The sequence below is a fragment of the Triticum aestivum genome, chromosome 3D (assembly GCF_018294505.1).
Source record: "Triticum aestivum cultivar Chinese Spring chromosome 3D, IWGSC CS RefSeq v2.1, whole genome shotgun sequence".
Lineage (NCBI taxonomy): Eukaryota > Viridiplantae > Streptophyta > Magnoliopsida > Poales > Poaceae > Triticum > Triticum aestivum.
The window spans coordinates 64872657-64891538 of NC_057802.1; the positions used below are offsets into that span (position 1 = coordinate 64872657).

Genomic DNA, 18882 nt, shown 5'->3' on the forward strand with positions numbered 1-18882 from the left:
TGCAACAAGAATATGCGATGTTAGTTTGGCAACAGAAAATGTATTTGATGATCATTATTAGAACGGTGTGAAAACTATGCAACTTAATATAATGAGTGTGTTTATATTGATAGTTCTAGTAGTTATAACTAAAATTATTATTCAATATAGTATAACGAATGATGTATATAAATAAAAATAGCATACATTTAGCGACAAAATAAGTTATGATGAAGTAAAAAAGTTCAATATAAATATTGAGCATGTTTTAACCCATGTTAGACCAACAAAACAATTGGTCCACCACGTAATGTGCTTATCTCTCAATTATATACCATATAAGGGTTTGGCTACCAAAATGAGATTTTGGCAAGGGGTAGCTATATTTATGGTTGCAGTTGTTACAGGAGAATAACTCGATATCATCAGAAATTTTCAAACTAATTTGGAATTCAGAACTTCTTGTTCAACATAATTATGCTTTGAATATTTGTGATACATAAATATTGTTTAGCATGGCATAAGTGTATAATTACATGGTTCGGGATCCTCTGACATTGGGAGGAGGTCACGGGATGCTATAGTACCCTGACATTCCTTTGCCAGATTTACACAAACTGCGATCTAATCCCGCGATTTGTACACAGTAATCGTGAGCAGTGATTTGTGAACAACAATACATCTACAGTGATTTGTAGAACAGTGTAAGATCCCTGACTTCCCTTTGCCATTTTACATATAAAGGCACTGTAGCCTTCTGACTTGCCTTCTACAAGTCAGAGGATCCGGCTCCCATATATAGGTGATACATATGAATGCATATCACCAACATTTCAGGAAAAAAAAGGTTTCGAGTTGCAATTGGTGGCAGTTAGTGGGGCACCTTGGCCCCTCAAATCCTCAACAATTTTGCAACTGCACAAAATTAGCCTCTTTGATTTACTGGATTTTCATATAAGTTTTAGATGATTTGAATCCTCACTTTTACATATGACGATTCTTTGATTTGCAGGAGGAATCCATTAGTAATTTTTTTTGCTAAGGATCCTTTGCACTTCATTTTATAGGAGAATTACAGTTGAATCAAACTTCACAGAACTTTTTCTATGTTCATATGACAACTATATGACACACACCTAATCCTTGAAGAAGTTCCCAGGTTTTTTCTTGATGCAATCAAACAACTTATATTCAAATGATGTTGATTTATGTACACTTTGACTTATATTGTTAAACAGCAGCCCCTAGGGTCTAATCCATTAATTAAGAAGAAGGTGCCTAGTTAATTAATGAAAAACCAAGCGAAAACAGTAACAACTCGCTACTCGGGCCCACACAAGATATATCACACACAACAATGCAAAGAAAACCTCGTCGAGGTTGCACATGGGCGTCATTGTCAACACTTGTCCCCAAGAAAGTGACCCCCGACTTTGCCGCAAAAGGACCGCCGACCAAGCCCACACCTTAGAGCATGTGATAAGCCACACGAAGATCCATGCCAAGCAATCGGTCGCATGTGTCGGTCACAACTCTGATTATGACGATGAGCTACGAAGAAAATTATGCAAGGTTGGCGTCGCAGGATCTGACATAAGAGGCCGGTGTCGACCATCATCTTTACTATGCAAACTCCGTCGCCGCAACTCCGACTTCACAGGAGCAAGGAACCCAAAATGAACCCATGAACACATGAAGTGCCGACTACCATAACCTCTGTCGCGACTCCGACACCTCTCACCCCCGCCCTCGTTGCCTTTCACAGATCCCTCTTGCCGATGACCAGCTCCAAAAATGATGCCCCAGAAGATGAAGGCTACACAGAAGTGTCGCCATCGTCCGATCACACATATCTAGGGTTCCCTTGGAGCTGCAAAGGTGAAGGGCGGAAAGCATCACCTCTACGTTAAGAAGGGAACAACGCCTTGAGAGCGTCATTATCGCCGGCTCTAGCTACGGTTGGAAACAAGGCTTGCGTTTGGATCTTGGAACCCCACACCCATGTTATGAATGTGAACTAAAACCACGACACTTATTTTGAATCAGAGGAAGTATTTTCTATGTCATGCGTCTTTGGAGTCCTATGAGTCAAAGAGATCCTAGCAGTGATTGAGTTTTTCAAAACAATGGATCTAGATCTGTTGGTCCAAGTTGTCCCACTGACCGCGTTATAGAAATAGACCTTGATCGATTAGCCAGGCCATCTGTGACTGTGAGGCAGATCTTAGGCGTCATCCAAGGGCTCGACCGGTACCTCAGCGGATCTCACAAACTACGACCGTGATCGCTACACGTATGTACATTCCACGAGCGTAAGAACGAACGCCCTCGAAGTTAGTCATTAAAAACCAAGCGAAACAAACACCTCTTGCCTCTTGGCCTTTTTAATAAAGAAGAGGCCACATGCATACGAACGATGTCTCAACAATCAATTGATTTGCCCTGTCAACGACTGGCAAGATTTGGTTACAACGCCAAATCAGGCTAGCGCTCGTGCTGCTGACCGAAACCAAGCCTTGATGAAAATTGTGTACGTACCCCAAACGTGCTCATGTAAAAAAAGATCAAGAACTATCCTAGAAAAAGATCAAGAACTGTGCATGTGCATACACATAACCAGGAGACGGTCATTCAGGACAGAGACAACTCTTGGTCTTCGGATGACATGCGATATGATCCTCGAAGATCTTGCAAAGATACGGCAATATCACCTAGACGATCACCTAGGAAGGAGTGTGCCTTGCGGGGCAGAAGCACCGGATTTATTTTTTTGACCATAGTATAGACACAGGCGCTCATATATACTCTGTGCATACAATCATCCATATGAACACACACAGGCATACCCTATGCCTATTAGCACATTCGAGAAACTGAACCGACATATCATCTTAGAATTGACGAAGTCATCAAAAACGCCTCGTAGTCGATGGGAATGTCTCCTCCCACTGGTTTCTTTCAAAGCATGTGTAAGCATGGATGGTCGATGGGCTAGCTAGCAGGACACTTCCACCGTACAAGAGAACTTCCCCGCACCAAAAAAAAAACCAGGAGAACTGAATGCACACGTGTTTCACAATAGGCGAGGGTAGAAGCCCTGGCAATTATGTTTTTTTCTTCTTCTGAACATGGTACAATAGCAGATGCCCAAATACACGCATTTTATTTCTAGAAATCGAAGAGCTAGCTTTATCGTTTACTTTGTTTGTTATTCAACATGTAATGAGAAATGCCAACACTTTGGCTCACTTGTGTGTGAAACATGCTTGCACACTGGAGGTGACGAGTTGTTGGATGGACTCCCGCCCCCTCCCCATTTCCTCATGACCAGTGTTTTGGCTTATCGTGCTGGAGTTGTTGATGATTGAATAAAGCTCTAAGTTTCCCTCAAAAAAATACACACACATACACTTATCCCTATGAACGCATGCATGCACATCTTATCTCTATGAGCACGTTCGACATATTGAGTTGGCAGGTATGATATATTTGATCGACCAACTATGAGGACATGGACGTTGGATAACACTTTGCTGAACTTGCCAAATTCTAGGGTCATCAAAATCGTCTAGAGTAAAAGAATTTGCAATGCTTTTCCTGATTGGTATTGTATTGATGTTGTGCTACAAACCATGTTAGACTATTGCTAGACTATTGTAGAAATCTAGCACGCATCTTAGGTTGAAGCGGGACAATATGCATCTATAAAACAGCCGAATAGGCTCTAAACATAGGTTAAAGCAGAGTGTAGATTATGAACAGATATGGTTTAGAAATTGAGATGTCTAATTTTAGTTCTTGTAAATAGGACATGTGACGGCATAGATGATATCTTTTCAACAAGGAGGATTCACACAATAACACTCCCTCCGTTCCTAAATATAAGTCTTTTTGGACATTTCAAATAAACTACAACATACGGATGTATCTAGACATATTTTAGAGTGTGTATTCACTCATTTTACTCCGTATGTAGTCATTTGTTGGCATCTTTAAAAAGACTTACATTTAGGAACGGAGGGAGTATATCAGTGCGAGGGACGTGTGACACCAATGTTAAACAATATCAAGCATTGATACTCAACAAATCAGCTTAAACAAGAAAAAGGAAAACCCGAGGCCATTCGTATTTGGACGAACCTCGCGATAGCACCTCCACAATTCTACCACCAATTCTATGACTGTGGACATTAATTCATCACTCAAGCAACGTGTGACAAGACAAAGCCATCAAAAAGAAATCATTGCTCGCATGACGATGTTGGTTGGTCCAACCGAAATCTAAACGTAGGGCTATCAACCCATAAGCAGAACTCCGAGCAAACACCTTCAACAAGAAAGTCAACACTGGCTGAAATAAGAGAAGGAAATAAAAGTACTATTCCACTCTCATATAATTCTAAGAAAAATGTTACAAGATACAACTATACAAGATGAATAATATCCATTTGTATTCGTGTCTGCTTCGATTTTGCCTCTACACGAAAGGTATCCTATATGGTTGTAGAGTGGATTGCAAAAAACCACCGCATTTGGGGCTTCATTTGCGGAAAACCACCAGGTCGCTAATCATTTGCAAAAATCACCGTGCATTCAGTAAACCTTTTTGCAAAAAGCACTGATCAGGTGATTTAGCCCGTTTAACTACTTTCTGACAAGTGGGGCCGGAATGTAAGGAGCTGATTTGGCAACAAATTGACATATACCTCCCTGGATCTTAAAAAAAGCAATCAAGCCCCTCCCCCTCCCCACGAAGGGCATCTCCTTCCTCGCGCGCAGCGACAGGGGGGCACACCGGCCGGCAAGGCGCGTCGCGGTGGCCGACCTGCCCAGCATGGTGCGCCCTGGTGATGTGTCCAGCCGTCCTCACGACAAGGCTTGGATGCTTCTGCCGCCGGGCAGAGGGCAGGCGAACGAGGTCAACGGCGAGCGGGGCCGCTCCAGCTCCACCGAGCACCGGGGTCGCCGGATCCGCCTGAATCCAGGGCGCCCCGCCCACCGCTGCTTCACGAACCGTAGACCACCGCTGGGATCTGGCGATGCCAGACCACCTGCCCAGCCGTCGCGCGTCATGGTGATGTGTCGCGGGCGCGCCCAGCAGGAGGACGAGCACGAGGCCGTGTCGTTGTGCCACGAGCGCGCCGACCTGCCCGCGGTCGATGCCCACCACCGTGACGCGCTCGGGACGCGCACGCCTTGCTCGTCGGCTCACTCCTGTCCATCTCCTCGCTCCACCCTCGTCGGGAATGGTCGTGGCGCTGTGTCATGGGTGCGCCGAGCAGGAGGCCATGGCGCTCTGCCGGGGACGCGCCGGCCTGCTTGTCGTCGCCGTCGGCCACCGCGACGCGCACGCCGCGCTCGCCGGCTCACTCCTATCCATCTCCTCCTCGCTCCACCTTCTCCTCGTCTCCGCGACCGCCCGGTCGGCGGGCGTCTTCCGGCGGCGGCGACGGGAGCCGAGCTCTGCCGGGCATGGTCCGGGGGCTGATTGCTTTTTTTAAAATCTATTAGGGGTCTATGTGTGATTATTTTGCCAAGTCAGCTCCTTACAGTCAGGCTCCACATGTCAGAAAGTGATTAAATAGGCTAAATCACCTGTTCAATGCAAACTGCAAAATGTTTACTGAATGTGCGGTGTTTTTTCAAATGATTAAGGACCTGGTGGTTTTCCGCAGATAAACCCCAAACGTGATGGTTTTTTGCAATTCACTCATGGTTGTAAGTAGCGCTGGCAGATACTCATGGAGCTATAGCTTACGGCTTGGGCGGGCAGGCCAGAAATAGCATTAAGAAGAGCCTGACACGCCACTGCTTGCTTCGGTACGTGTGAGAGGGGCATGCTCCCAAGACCGATCGATCGCTGTAGGCATAGATGCATAGATTGTGTGGTGTGACATGGAAATGGTCAATGATACGTTCGATCCAGCGGACTGCAACGTTATGCGTTACTAATTAATGGCCTCCTCAGATTAGATGTGGTGCGTAGACGTGCATGCTATGGATGCCTGAACTTGTTAGAAAGATGCGTTTGTCGCATGCTGAATCCATCGATCGAGACAACACATTTGACAGTGCCTAAAGCTCTGAGAGATTGTGGACACACGTAGTGCACATGTTGTAGTATATAATGTGTGAACATGTCAAAGTTTAATTCAAACAATATGACCATTTGTGGCTGAAAAGGATACATTCATACATGCACTACAGTATGACATGTAAGTTTCTGAAATGATGGCACTTAGTGGTTGATGTGTTGTCGAGGTGTACCTTGCAGCTTTTGGTTTCTATTTATAGAAATAGGGAAGGCCCGTTTATTTATTGAGAAAATATAAGTTTTCACATAATGCTTGCGATTGTCGTACTTTTTATGAAATTTTAGAAGTTTAAATTTTATAACATAGATCGATCACATCAAATATATATTATTCGTTTTAGACCTTGTGGTGCCTGGATATGGCAGTAACTTTTAAGATATTATAGTCATGAGCTAGCAATAAATTTGAAAAAAAAAACTAGACGAGGCAAAGAAAATCAGTACTCCCTCCGTTTCAAAATACCAGGTGCATTATTTTTTTTAAAGTCAAATCTCTCTATTGTTGACCAAGTTTATAGACATAAATATTAATATCTTCAATACCAAATTAGTACCCATAAATTCACCATAAAATAGCAAAGTGGTCGTAGTTTTTTTTTTGAGACAAAAGTGATCGTAGCTCAGATGATTAGGTTCCTTTTGGTGGAACCGGGCCATCAGGGTTCAACTCCTAGATTTGGCACTTGTGCTCACATTTTTCTGAATTTATTTCAGGCTTACCGGCGATATTCGTTTAGTGGGAGGAGACGTTCTCGTTGACTACTAGGCAGCTGTGGTGACTTTGCCAACCTCAAGATGTAATGTTGGCTCTCAAGATGTGATGTCGGCTCAGTATCTCGGAGGTACTCATAAGGATAGGGTGTGCGTGCGTGCGTGCGTTCTAGGGGTGAGTGTATGTGTGTGTATGTCACCATAAAATATAAATATGTTTCATATTTTGTTTATTTGGTATCATACATGTTGTTATTTCTCTCTATAAAATGGGTCAAACCTAGAAAGATTTGACTTTTAGAAGAAAAAATTGATACACCTCATAATGGAGGGAGTGTGTCACAATCAAGTAAAGTCTATTATTGTTATTTTCTCAAGCAATGTTTTTAAATATAAAAAAATGTGATTAAAATGACATGAAATCTGGAAGAAACCTAATGCAGCCCAGTGGCAATACACCTTGCTCTCTGTGGTAGCCAAAAATCCTGTTACTAGTTGTATAATTGCATTACGTGTTGTAGAACTTTATGGTGACTCAGTATGGCAACACGAAAATGGTTTTCACCAGCTGTTGTATTTGGATTAAATTCTCCAGAAAACGGCAAATTGCCAAATTAAATTCCAGGATATTTTAGCCCAAGTGCTAAACAACTTTCAAAGAAACTAGGTGAGGTGATGAAAACTTTTTTTTTTTTGCGGGTAAGGTGATGAAAACTTGATCTCTTTTGTCCAATCTGTTGCCATTTCCATCAAACGCTGTTTATAAATATATGTCAAGACGAGAAAGAAGTGACATCAAACCTAAAATATCCAGCTCACCACGTGGCGAGAGCTTTGCTGTCCATGGTGGTCAAATGTTTAGAGAGTCGGCCTGCAGTACCGGTTACACACACACACACACACACACAAAAAAAAGGATCCAATATTATCAGTGCAGTACACACAACTACACGAGCACACAGATTGGCACACGTAGATCACAAACAAGCACGTATTTTTCCCCCTGGTCAATCAATAAACAAGGCGATAAACAATGAGCCCTTCCTTTGATATAGAGAAATCTTATAGGAATACAAAAATTTCCTTTGAAGACTTTGAAGAATTGGATTCCTATTTTTGTGTAGGATTTGTTTCTATCCTTCACATTTCGAAGGAATAAAAATAGCTCAGAGCTAACAGAAAAATTCCTACTTTATGAAACAATTGACATAATTTTTTCTATAGGAATTAATATACATACCATTTCATTTATCATGACTTCCCTAACTATGATATTACTATCCTGTGAAAAAAGGAGGCCTCAACTTTCACCGCCGTAGCAGCATCTTGGAGAATTAACGCATACGTTTATGTTGCACCGGCCGATCCATCTTCCCCCCGTAGGCCGGCTATATATACGGGGTGCAACTCCGAGGAGCAAAACACCACAGGATAATTACCCAGCAGATCATCATCATCACATTAACGCGCCTAGCTAGCTAAACGCGAAGCGCTAATGGCGATCGTTTACGTGCTTCTGGTGGCGCTGATCACCGCGGCGTCTCATGCGCCGGACGGCGCGCACGGCCAGACGTGGCACGGCGACCTCGCCGCGCTCGCCGCGGCCGGCAGGCTCCGCAGCGACCCAAACGCCACCCTGGCGGCCTCCACGGACTTCGGCAACATCACGGCGGCGCTCCCGGCGGCCGTGCTGTTCCCGTCGTCCCCGGCGGACGTGGCCGCGCTCCTCCGCGCCGCGCACACCACCGCGGCATGGCCCTACACCATCTCGTTCCGCGGCCGCGGCCACTCCGTGATGGGGCAGGCCTTGGCCCCGGGCGGCGTGGTCGTCGACATGCCCTCCCTGGGCGGCCCGTCCTCCGCGGCGCGCATCAACGTGTCGGCGGACGGCCAGTACGTGGACGCCGGCGGCGAGCAGATGTGGATCGACGTGCTGCGGGCGACGCTGGAGCGCGGCGTCGCGCCGCGGTCGTGGACGGACTACCTCCACCTCACCGTCGGCGGCACGCTCTCGAACGCCGGCATCAGCGGCCAGACCTACCGGCACGGCCCCCAGATTTCCAACGCCCTGGAGCTGGACGTCATCACCGGTACGTACGCGCGCACGATATGGGCAAGCACGCACCAGCATGCACCACGCTCACAAGCAACTCCCTCTCGCAAGTAGTTACGTACCCCACACTGCAATGCTGCAAAAATAGCTATAACTTGTTTCGGTGCAACTCGCAACTCGTTCATCTTCTACGCACACGGCAGTCTCAAAAGGTGCCGGTAAAAAAATGTCATTGAGTACTAATTAATGGATGGTTTAATAGTAATTAATGGAGTACAGTGTAAATTGATAGTGGTAGTTACTACAGCTGACCAGCTGGCGGCTGCTGGGCCGGCCGGGCAGCCGGCGTCGACGTCTTTCAAATTTCAATAGATTTGCCGGCGGCCAACAACACGTTGACTTTGACATTTCCCCTCTGCGTTAAATTACTCCATTACTCTACCCGGCCCGGCCGCATGCACCTTTGCGTTGACACGGTGCAATTAACGCGCGTGCAGGCTACGGCGAGATGGTGACGTGCTCCAAGTCGCTCAACGCGGACCTGTTCGATGCGGCGCTGGGCGGGCTGGGCCAGTTCGGCGTGATCGTGCGCGCCCGGATCGCGCTCGAGCCGGCGCCGACGCGGGCGCGGTGGGCGCGGCTCGTCTACACCGACTTCGCCGCCTTCTCCGCCGACCAGGAGCGGCTCGCCGCGCCCGGGCCCGACGGCGCGTTCGGGCCGATGAGCTACCTCGAGGGCGCGGTCTACGTGAACCACAGCCTGGCCGCCGGGCTGAAGAACTCGGGCGGGTTCTTCACCGACGCCGACGTCGCCAGGATCGTGGCCGTCGCCGCGGCGAGGAACGCCACCACCGTGTACGTCATCGAGACGACGCTCAACTACGACAGCGCCACGGCCGCGTCCGTGGACCAGGAGCTCAGCTCGGTGCTGGCGACGCTGAGGCACGAGGAGGGGCTCGCGTTCGTGCGGGACGCGTCGTACCTGGAGTTCCTGGACCGGGTGCACGGCGAGGAGGTGGCGCTGGACAAGATCGGGCTGTGGCGTGTCCCGCACCCTTGGCTCATCGTGCTCGTGCCCCGCTCCCGCATCGCCGACTTCGACCGCGGCGTCTTCAAGGGCATCCTCCAGGGCACCGACATCGCCGGGCCTCTCGTCGTCTACCCGCTCAACAAATCCAAGTACGTACGCGTCCATCGTACATGCATGCATGCGATCCTGCATGGTATATATCACGCACTTAACTGACACTGGCTCGGTCGTCGTTTCAGGTGGGACGACGGCATGTCGGCGGTGACGCCGGCGGAGGAGGTGTTCTACGCAGTGTCGCTGCTCTTCTCGTCGGTGGCCAACGACCTGAAGCGGCTGGAGGCGCAGAACCAGAAGATACTGCGGTTCTGCGACCTCGCCGGGATAGGGTACAAGGAGTACCTGGGACACTACACGGCCCACGGTGACTGGGTCCGCCACTTCGGCAGCAAGTGGCAGCGCTTCGTGGAGATGAAGGACAAGTACGACCCCAAGAGGCTGCTCTCCCCTGGCCAAGACATCTTCAACCTACTCCTTTGAGTAGATGCAATTTAGTTGTTACTACTTGTGGATTAACGTGTGGACAGTAACACAGCAGTTTAACTTTAATTTCCCGTTTTTACTCATGCAATAGCAAATTTGATAGTAGGTTGTACGCTAATAATATGCTCTGTCGAGCTTTAATCTCCACATGTACCCGTTATTAATAGTACTACTGTAAGCAAAAGTGTGAACAAAGCTCCAACAATGTACACTTTGCCAGATAAATGTTTCATTTGAGCTCAGAAGAGGACTTTGGCATGTCTTGTTCCTTTATTTGTTTGAGCTCTTTTATATGATTGCTCCAACTGACCTCCTAGGGGGTAAGGGGAGTGTTTAGTCTGAGCTATCCATGACTGATCAAGGGTTTTGGCTAAATGAGCATCCACTTTCACTGGAAAAAAAAGAGCGTCCACTTAAGGCAAGTTATTTCAATGTGTTAAAAACGGAAGGATTTTAGTTGACTTAATTGTCATTTTCTACTACAGTTTTTGCTAAAGCACATCTAAATGTGCCATAAGTATTGCACATCTAAGTCTTATATCATTGATCTTACACGAAGATTCGTGTGAATATTTTTCTTTTCTTTTCCTTTTTCTTTCTATGCTTGCTTGTGTCACTTGGATGTGCAATAGCTGAGGCACATCTAGATGTACCCTAGACAAACCCTTTCTATACTCCCTCCGTTCCATAATGTAGTGCATATAGTTTTTTTTCTAAAAGTCGAACATTATAAATTTTGACCGTTTATAGAGAAAAATAGGTACATCTAGAATACCTAATGCACATCATTGGATACATCATGAGTTATGTTTTCATAATGTACGTGTCTGGTAGTGTAGATGTAGACATTTTTCTCTATAAACTTGATCAAAGTTGGCACATTTTGACTTAAAAAAAATCTATATGCACTATATTGTGGAATGGAAGGAGTAATATATTAGAGACCTTCCATATATGATGGTATAACACCATCGCACTTTATTTCATACCATGAACGGATCGTAGCAGCTAGAAGTATCTTTGTGTTTTTTGTTGTGCAGCCTCCAAAGCTAAAGAGAGAAGCTAAGATATCGTGTTTGATAATGTTTGTAGTCTCATATGACATCCATCCAGACCAGGAATTCATACTCAAAGCATCTCATGTTCGAACACATCATATTTGTGATGAATTGTGTACATGACTTCTAGCACGTCCATGTGACATGTCTACCCCGTCAAGCTCACTACTCAAAGTCAAACACGAAAAGTAGATACATGAAAAGAAATTCTACATATTCTGATGTGTCCTATCCATAGCAAACTAGTATTTTTGAAAATTCACAAATTTTATGAATGTTTTACTAATGACATGTGAACTACTTTGAACTACCAATATAAAAAGACCCAAAGGGGCAGATCCAATTAATCTCGGCCATCAAATCATGTCAATCCAACGACCTAGACTGCTTCAATGTCGAGCGCTCATCACATTTAGCGTGCAGTTAATTTCATGCCAAATATACTGCTAATCACATAATAACACGTGAATAATACCCTACTTAATATCCGCATGCACTTAATATATACTTCCAAATTAATGTGCATTGCACGTACACATTGACTAGTATAGTCTAGGAGCACATATTCATGCATGGGGTTGGTAGCAACGAATAAAAGATCATAACAGAATTGGTTTCCCTTAATTACCCTCTCTTATTTTCTCACTCGTCGCCATCATCCTTAATGACGTAATGTATTGTTCCACAATGGGGAGTCGATATTAACCTTAACGGTCGTTGACACATTCTTACCGAACATGATGTAAGGGTGTGTGTTAAAATATCTCTGTTTGTGGTTAAAAAAAAAGACATCGCAGACATTTAAGAATAATTGATTTCAAGGTGACTATTACACGTGGAAATATGTAACACATCTCTAAATCTAAAATATCATCCTCGATATCTAAAATTGCATATCAATTTGAAATGTGTGTTAGAAATAAGAATTAACTTAGAATTAGGAACTAAGATTGGATATAAGAATTAATTTCATCGGGAGAACCTTATTTCATTTTCAGAGGGTGTGTGGAGGTGTGTCTCCGACGAATCTCACGAGATTCGGTCGGTGCTGGTTTTCGGTGGATCTGCTTGGATCCAGTATTTTTTGTCGTCTACAGGTTGATTTCTTTCGACCTACATTTATTTTCATCGGCGACGGTTGTTGTTCTCGTGCGCTGGTTATGTGGGGTCTTAGCACGATAACTTTCCGACTGTCTAGTGCAACAAGTTTTGCCCGGCTCCGATGAGGGAAGGCGATGACGGCGATGCGCCTTCAACTCGCTCCAGTGATTGTGAACGTCGCTAGGTGGTCTATGAACATAAATGTAATTTCTTTTGTTATTTTTGTGTTCTTCATACCGCCATGGCATGACGAACGGATCGAAAGTTTCATGAAAAAAAAAGTGGGCGTGTGATGGAAAGGACATGCAAGGCGACAACTCACGCCACGTTCGTTTGCTTGAAAAGGCCGGGCACCGTCATTTGCAATGGACGTTTCGTTTGTACTGAAAAAGAAAAGCTCCAACTGTCTTTTGCTTCGAGATTTAGCACAGATTGAGACGTGTTTCCTAAAACTGCACTGGCATCTCCTTAAAATACAAGGCCAAATGGCCAATACACGATTAACTATCATTTGACGCCGATAACAAGAAAGGCTCCTCCAACTCAAACAAGAAATAGAGAAGAAGAAAAAAAAAGGATAGGTTGCTGCTAAAATCGCACACAACTTGAGACTGCAGCTTCAGCTTGACGCCGCGCTAAGTTGAGTCGACAGAGATGTAACCCTGTCGGCCGGGAATTAGCCACACGTTACCATCGGTGCGAATGAGTTTACTACCACCACTACGCGCGGACAGCCACGCCAATTTGTCAACAGTGGAGCACCGCGGCATCGGCAAGGTGCGTGCATGCTCAGGTTCTCTGGAACTCCAGCTACTGGCCGGCCGCTATAAGTAGAGAGCGGTTCGGCCAGAACTTTTGCTTGTTTTCGCAAGCACTTGCCAGATGCATGCACCGGGCCGCTGACTAAACCACGTTGTGTGCGTAGATTCAGGAGGCCAACTAGCAAAGGTAAAACAGCACTGCTGACCTGAGCGTACGAAAGGCGGTTGGCCATAAGAGACTGGATTAGCATCGGTGACCATCGCACATACGCAAGCCCGTGCCAGAGCCTATCATTGGATCGCACGAACTAGAATTGTTAGGCAGCGATGCTTCAGGCCTCTTTGTAAAGCTAGTGTAGATGCTTGCCATACCGTTGTGTTCGGGCACGTAAATGGAGCAATCGCTTGTTTGGACGCCACACCATTGCCATATATAGGTTGACGTCATGGATGGCACGCAACTCAAGCGGGGGGGCGGGAGTAGTTTATGGCGCTGCGTTGGGAAATGGATCGATGGATTACTGCTCGTCAGGCTTTCCAGACCGTGCATGGGAAATGACGAGCTGTTATTTTACTTGAATGGCATAATAATTTACATTTCTACATAGCACAGCGGTGGAGCTCAGCGCATGCATGAGCATGATCGACTATGCCTATGCATGTCTAGCTGACGTTTATGGCAGCGCTGGTGTCGGGGACTCCTCGCCCTGGGGCGCCCACATCCACACCTTGAGCTCGCCCGCGCCATCTCCAGTGAAGAGAAGCCTCGATGGCCCTCCTTGGGAGAGTTCGATGGTCTTCACTTCTGTTTTGGAGGAGAGCGTGCCCATCTCCTCGAACCTGAAAGACGGGAACAAGTAATTGCAGGTTACTGGTGAGGAGGAAGCAGAGACAACTGACAGCGTGTTCTGAATGGCACTCACGATGGCAGGTCCAACAGGCGGACGCGGCTGCTCTTGTGGAGGGAGCAGAGCAGAACCGGCGTCTTTCCCGGACGATGCATGCCAAAGAGGGTGCGTAGCCCCTGCAAAGGAGGGTGGATGCAGGTTTAGCAACACTAGAAAGCAACTGATTAACTGTTGGAAAGGAAGTTCAGGAACAAACCATTGCCCCCAAGGACCATAACAAAGCAGAAAGTTTATCAAGGACACTAGCATCATGCACTACATCATAACAGAGCTTACAAACGTACACGGACAAACATGCTTCCAGGAAGAGAAATACTTGAGAAAGCCAATAACCGGACATCGGGACATTCAGACTTTCGTAGAACAAATTGCTCTGGTATTGCATCTAGTTCCTGCTGTATGAAGGTTCCTAACAATTCTGACGTTGCCGGTACACTTTTATTTGATCCTCCCATACTAACTCTTCAGTCAGGGAAACAGATGAGCTCAGCAGACTGATGACGTTGCTGATACTTACATATCTATTTCATACTCCCATACTAACTCTTCAGTCAGGGAAACAGATGAGCTCAGCAGACTGATGGGCTGATGGCAGCCATTCCCAAGAAAGAGAGCTTCTATTAGGCTCAAACCCTTTATCTGCTGCTCGATAGCACAAGATAAATTCCCAGCATACTAGGAAGAACACCTACTACGTGCCAGACATGTAACAAAGGCATACTGTGCAAACTATAATGCTTGACCGAATGCAGATGGAGTCACAACTTCCAGAAATGGAGACCTTCATGCACCGACAGCAATAACATCAGAAGATTGATCCAGCAATAATAACTATGAGAAAAATCTAACATTTGATTTGAGACAAGTTACTGCGACTACTGGAATTGTGGGATCACTTGAGAACAGATAGAAGCTGCTTAATCCAGTAACACATATCAAGTAGCTGCAAAGATCCTCCACTTGATTTTAGACAAGTAATTGTGACTAGGTTGAATTGTGGGATCAGTGAGAACAGATAGAAGCTGCTCAATCTACTAGCACATATCAAGCAAAAAAATTATAAATGAAATAAAGAAAAACAAAAGTACGACAACATAGTTATATGTAGCAAGTGCAATTCAGTAAATTATTTTACACATAATCGTGCATATTCTCTGGCTAAAGATTAGCCTACTCATTCACCACGAAATATTTACCTAACCTACCACTAAAATTAACCTTAATATCATTTCTGTTACTGCACCTGAAGAAATACATAAGCCATAAATATTCAACACATACAGTTTACACTGTTCAATCAGACTAGTTAAGGACAATATCATACTACCACTGATAAAAACACAAAGTTGCAGCTAATATAAGCTTTCATGTTGGAATTTTCAATGAAGTTTTCAGAAAATAACGCTGATGGAAATATCCATGTAAATTAAGTCTGCAGAACTTACATGCTCCTCGGAATGGGTATGCATGAGTTGAAGGCTTCCAGATTCTGAAGCAGCCCAGACCTTTACGGTCTTGTCCAGAGAGCAAGATAGTAACTTCTGATCCCAACAAAGCACAGAAGTAACAGCAGCTTTATGCTCAGAGAGTGTTTGGACACACTGAAGATTTTTAAGGTCCCATACCTGATAAATACCAAGAATATATCAGACACAAACATAATGTTCAGTAGCCAACAGAAATCAGCAGGTCTGCAGCATTTTCGTACTCTGATTGTCTTGTCAAGTGAGCCAGAGTAAAGCCTTGTTGCTGAGACAGCAAGTGAAATCACATGACGGTCATGGCCAGCAAGGATTGCCACCAGTTCCGAGTTGATCTCCTTAGCAGGAAATTTCCAAGCCATGATGCGCCCGTCCGCCATGCCAGCAAACAGCATCTCATCCTTGATAGTCATGGAACAAACAAGCCCAGAAGGTCCCTGAAGACTTAGCTTCATCCCTGTCTGTATGTTCCATGCCTAGAAACCATCGGAACAACGAAGAACAATAGTTCAACACCCAATAGCGCTTCAATATATAGCATAAGATTGACTTGCACTCCCAGTAAAATTGAGAATACCTCCACGGATTTTGAGATTCCAACAAATACCCACTTGTCATGAGTGATCATACAGCCAATCTTCCCTCCCATCTTGATGACATCAACACACTATTGCAGAAACATTAAGAATAGAAAGGGCAACATAGTAGATTAGAAACTCTCTTTTTTTTTCTCTACTACACAGCAATCTTTTCTTAAAGTTTCTCCTTTGTTCTTGAAGAACCTTCTCTTCTTAAAGCTCATCTCTCTTTTTCATTTCTTTTTTTTTTACTCTTTTTCTTTCTTGCTATTAAACACATGGCCGTCTGGCAATGAGAGTACAACTTTAACCCCAGAGAGCTTTGCCTGTCAGTCAACCAGCCTGATCACCTCCTGAGACTGATCCGGTGCACACTGATTATCACAAACAGGCGAAAGGCCTCCAAGGCAAATCAATCTGACATGTTGTCGACCCCAGGCGTGCCAAATGACAACCTGATCTGAATCAACGGGTACATCAGACGCGCTGAGGAATGAGAGGAGCTCCCCAGTTGATCAAGCAGTCAGCACACATCAACCATCATAAGCGATGCACTATCTGAGCCCATCGGCACATCGACCACCTCAAGCAACCAGAGTTACTCCCCAATTGATCAGGCAGCAGAAATCAACCAGCAGAGGCAATGCAGGAATCAACGCAGACACGACCCCAAAAGTGAACCGAGCATAAAGAGTCTGAGAGGAATCCCGAGAGCGGATAGCCCAGCTACCTTGCCAGAGTTGCCGTCCCATACGCGAACAGAGCCATCGGCACTGCCAGAGTAGAGCTTGTCGGACCCCATCGGCATAGAGATTCCAGTAATAGCCTGCAGCATCCGATAAAAACCGTAAGAGCCCGTAGCATTGCACAATTACTTGCAGCAAAGTAGATTCTTAACAGTTATAAAAAGTAACAACGGGCTTGCTAATTATCCAAGTAATTACAAATTATTTGCAAGTACAAAGTAACAACGGGGGTTGCTAATTATCCAAGCAATTACAAATTATTTGCAATTACAAAGTAAATACGGGCTTGCTAATTTGACGCACAAGGATCTGAGTATCCAATCAGAACAGCGCCGCGTTACGATAATCGATTTCGAAGAGGGACAGGGTCGCAGGGAAATAGTCACGCACCTCCTTGTGTCCAGCGAGGGCGCAGAGGAAAGCGAAACCGCCGCAGCCACGGCTCTCCTCGACGCGCGGCTCCTGGATCGGCTCTGGATTCGTACCCGCCGGCTTGGGATCCGTCTTCCGGTCCGACTTCTTCAGGTCTCCAAGCCGCCGTCGTGCAGGTGTAGGGGCTGCGGTGCCGAACGCGGCGCCGCGGCTCGATCCGCGGGATTCGGCCCTCCGCGCGGGGCCGAGGAGTCTCGCCGTCGCGGGTTCGAGGCGGAGGGGCGGGCGGGAGGCCTTGGCGCAGCCGCTTCCAGCGCCGCTCCTGCGGGGTTCGGAGGGGCGGGCGTAAGGACTCCATCGTGCGCGCGCGGGCGCGGGGCCAGGGCCGAGGCGCGCGGAGAGGGAGGATGAGATCGGCATGGCGGGGTCCCGTCTCGCGGAGGCGCGGCGACGGCGGGGGGCGAGGCGGCGCTAGGTATCGCGGTGGTGCGGGGAGGCTGTGACCGCGTCTGCGCGGCGTATTGTTGGCCGGAAAGGAGCGAGATGTTCTCCGAGGCGGTTGTGAACTTTTTATTTTTCGATGAGGCGGCGGTTGCGAGCAGACAGGGCACAACACGGCCCACGACAGCACGCTTAGTATATGGATCGTATAACTCTCTGCAAGGCCCAGGCAAGGCACTGTAAGCGTGCCGGCCCACCGGCACATTTGGCCCGCGTGGCAGGGTGCTTTTTAGGCCTTATAGACTATTTTGGGCCATTTTTAATTAAAAAAAATAAACGGGTCGTGCCTTGTCGGCACAGGTGCCCAGCCTCGCGGCCCAGGTACAGTCCTAGGCGGGCGGCACGAACCGGGCGGCCGGCCCGCGACCGCACGATCGCTTGCGATCGGCCTCGCGCGAGCGCCAGGTGTCGCCTGGTCGGTTTCGTACAACCGCGCGATCGTGGGCGGTTTTGTCTGCATCCGGACGAGCTTGGACCCACATGTAAGCGGGCGTGGCGTAGATCGTGGGCGGCCGTTTCCGAAACGCGAGCCATTCTCGCCCTTTCTCTCCTGTTCCTCCCCCATTCTCCGCTCCTCTCCTCCGCCCTCGCTCTCGCTCCACGGCGAAATCGCGCCACGGCTCTCCAAATCTCTGGTGGACCGCGGGGGGATTCGCTGCTGGCCCTCGTCGGCGTTGCAGGTACCCAGTGCATCTCTCGTTTCTCTGTCTCATCGCCGGGGGTCTAGGTCGTCTCGAGGTCGTCGGCGGCGGAAATGGCGGGCTGGGATTCCTAGGGTTTCTGCAGTTTCTGTGGCATCAACTTCCTCAGCACGGTCGTTTTGGTGTAGACGCTTTTCGGGTGGGATGGGTGTGCTTCCATTCGACTCTTATGTCATTGGATCTGTGCGGCAGCAAGGGACAGTAAATGGTGGGGATTCGTGGGGGGGATGCGTTTGTTGTTGGTGCAGGTGGTTGTTGTTGGGGAACG

The 18882-nt window shown here is 46.9% G+C and overlaps 2 protein-coding genes across 4 annotated transcripts; one reads left to right on the forward strand and one right to left on the reverse strand.

Annotated features, from left to right (window-relative positions):
* Window positions 1-8168: 8168 nt before the first annotated feature.
* LOC123074137 (cytokinin dehydrogenase 1) lies at window positions 8169-10634 on the forward strand. Its single transcript, XM_044497062.1, has 3 exons — window positions 8169-8874; window positions 9335-10016; window positions 10107-10634. Exons 1-3 carry the CDS (start codon window positions 8280-8282, stop codon window positions 10402-10404), a joined length of 1575 nt encoding a protein of 524 aa, XP_044352997.1. The 5' UTR covers window positions 8169-8279; the 3' UTR covers window positions 10405-10634.
* A 3242-nt stretch (window positions 10635-13876) lies between these two features.
* Window positions 13877-17981, reverse strand: LOC123077447 (zinc finger CCCH domain-containing protein 17). Of its 3 annotated transcripts, XR_006436618.1 has the most exons (8): window positions 17431-17981; window positions 17025-17120; window positions 16294-16383; window positions 15944-16192; window positions 15681-15860; window positions 14432-15016; window positions 14251-14351; window positions 13877-14167 (listed from the first exon to the last, which is right to left on the reverse strand). XR_006436618.1 is itself a non-coding variant. In XM_044499729.1 (7 exons), the coding sequence occupies exons 1-7, from the start codon at window positions 17830-17832 to the stop codon at window positions 14002-14004; spliced, it is 1284 nt and encodes a 427-aa protein (XP_044355664.1). In that variant the 5' UTR covers window positions 17833-17980; the 3' UTR covers window positions 13877-14001. The 3 variants fall into 3 exon arrangements, 1 of the variants encoding a protein (XP_044355664.1); XR_006436617.1 differs by having other exon boundaries at window positions 14251-15016; XM_044499729.1 differs by lacking the exon at window positions 14432-15016 and having other exon boundaries at window positions 17431-17980.
* Between the last annotated feature and the right edge of the window lie 901 nt (window positions 17982-18882).

Bases quoted from the DNA above. Each gene is read 5' to 3' on its own strand.
- LOC123074137 (XM_044497062.1), top strand. From the start codon at position 8,280: ATGGCGATCGTTTACGTGCTTCTGGTGGCGCTGATCACCGCGGCGTCT. The intron at 8,875-9,334 runs GTACGTACGCGC...ACGCGCGTGCAG, and splicing joins GGAGCTGGACGTCATCACCG to GCTACGGCGAGATGGTGACG. The intron at 10,017-10,106 runs GTACGTACGCGT...TCGTCGTTTCAG, and splicing joins TACCCGCTCAACAAATCCAA to GTGGGACGACGGCATGTCGG.
- LOC123077447 (XM_044499729.1), bottom strand. From the start codon at position 17,832: ATGCCGATCTCATCCTCCCTCTCCGCGCGCCTCGGCCCTGGCCCCGCG. The intron at 17,121-17,430 runs GTGCGTGACTAT...CGGATGCTGCAG, and splicing joins CCCTCGCTGGACACAAGGAG to GCTATTACTGGAATCTCTAT. The intron at 14,168-14,250 runs GTGAGTGCCATT...CCCGTCTTTCAG, and splicing joins CGCCTGTTGGACCTGCCATC to GTTCGAGGAGATGGGCACGC.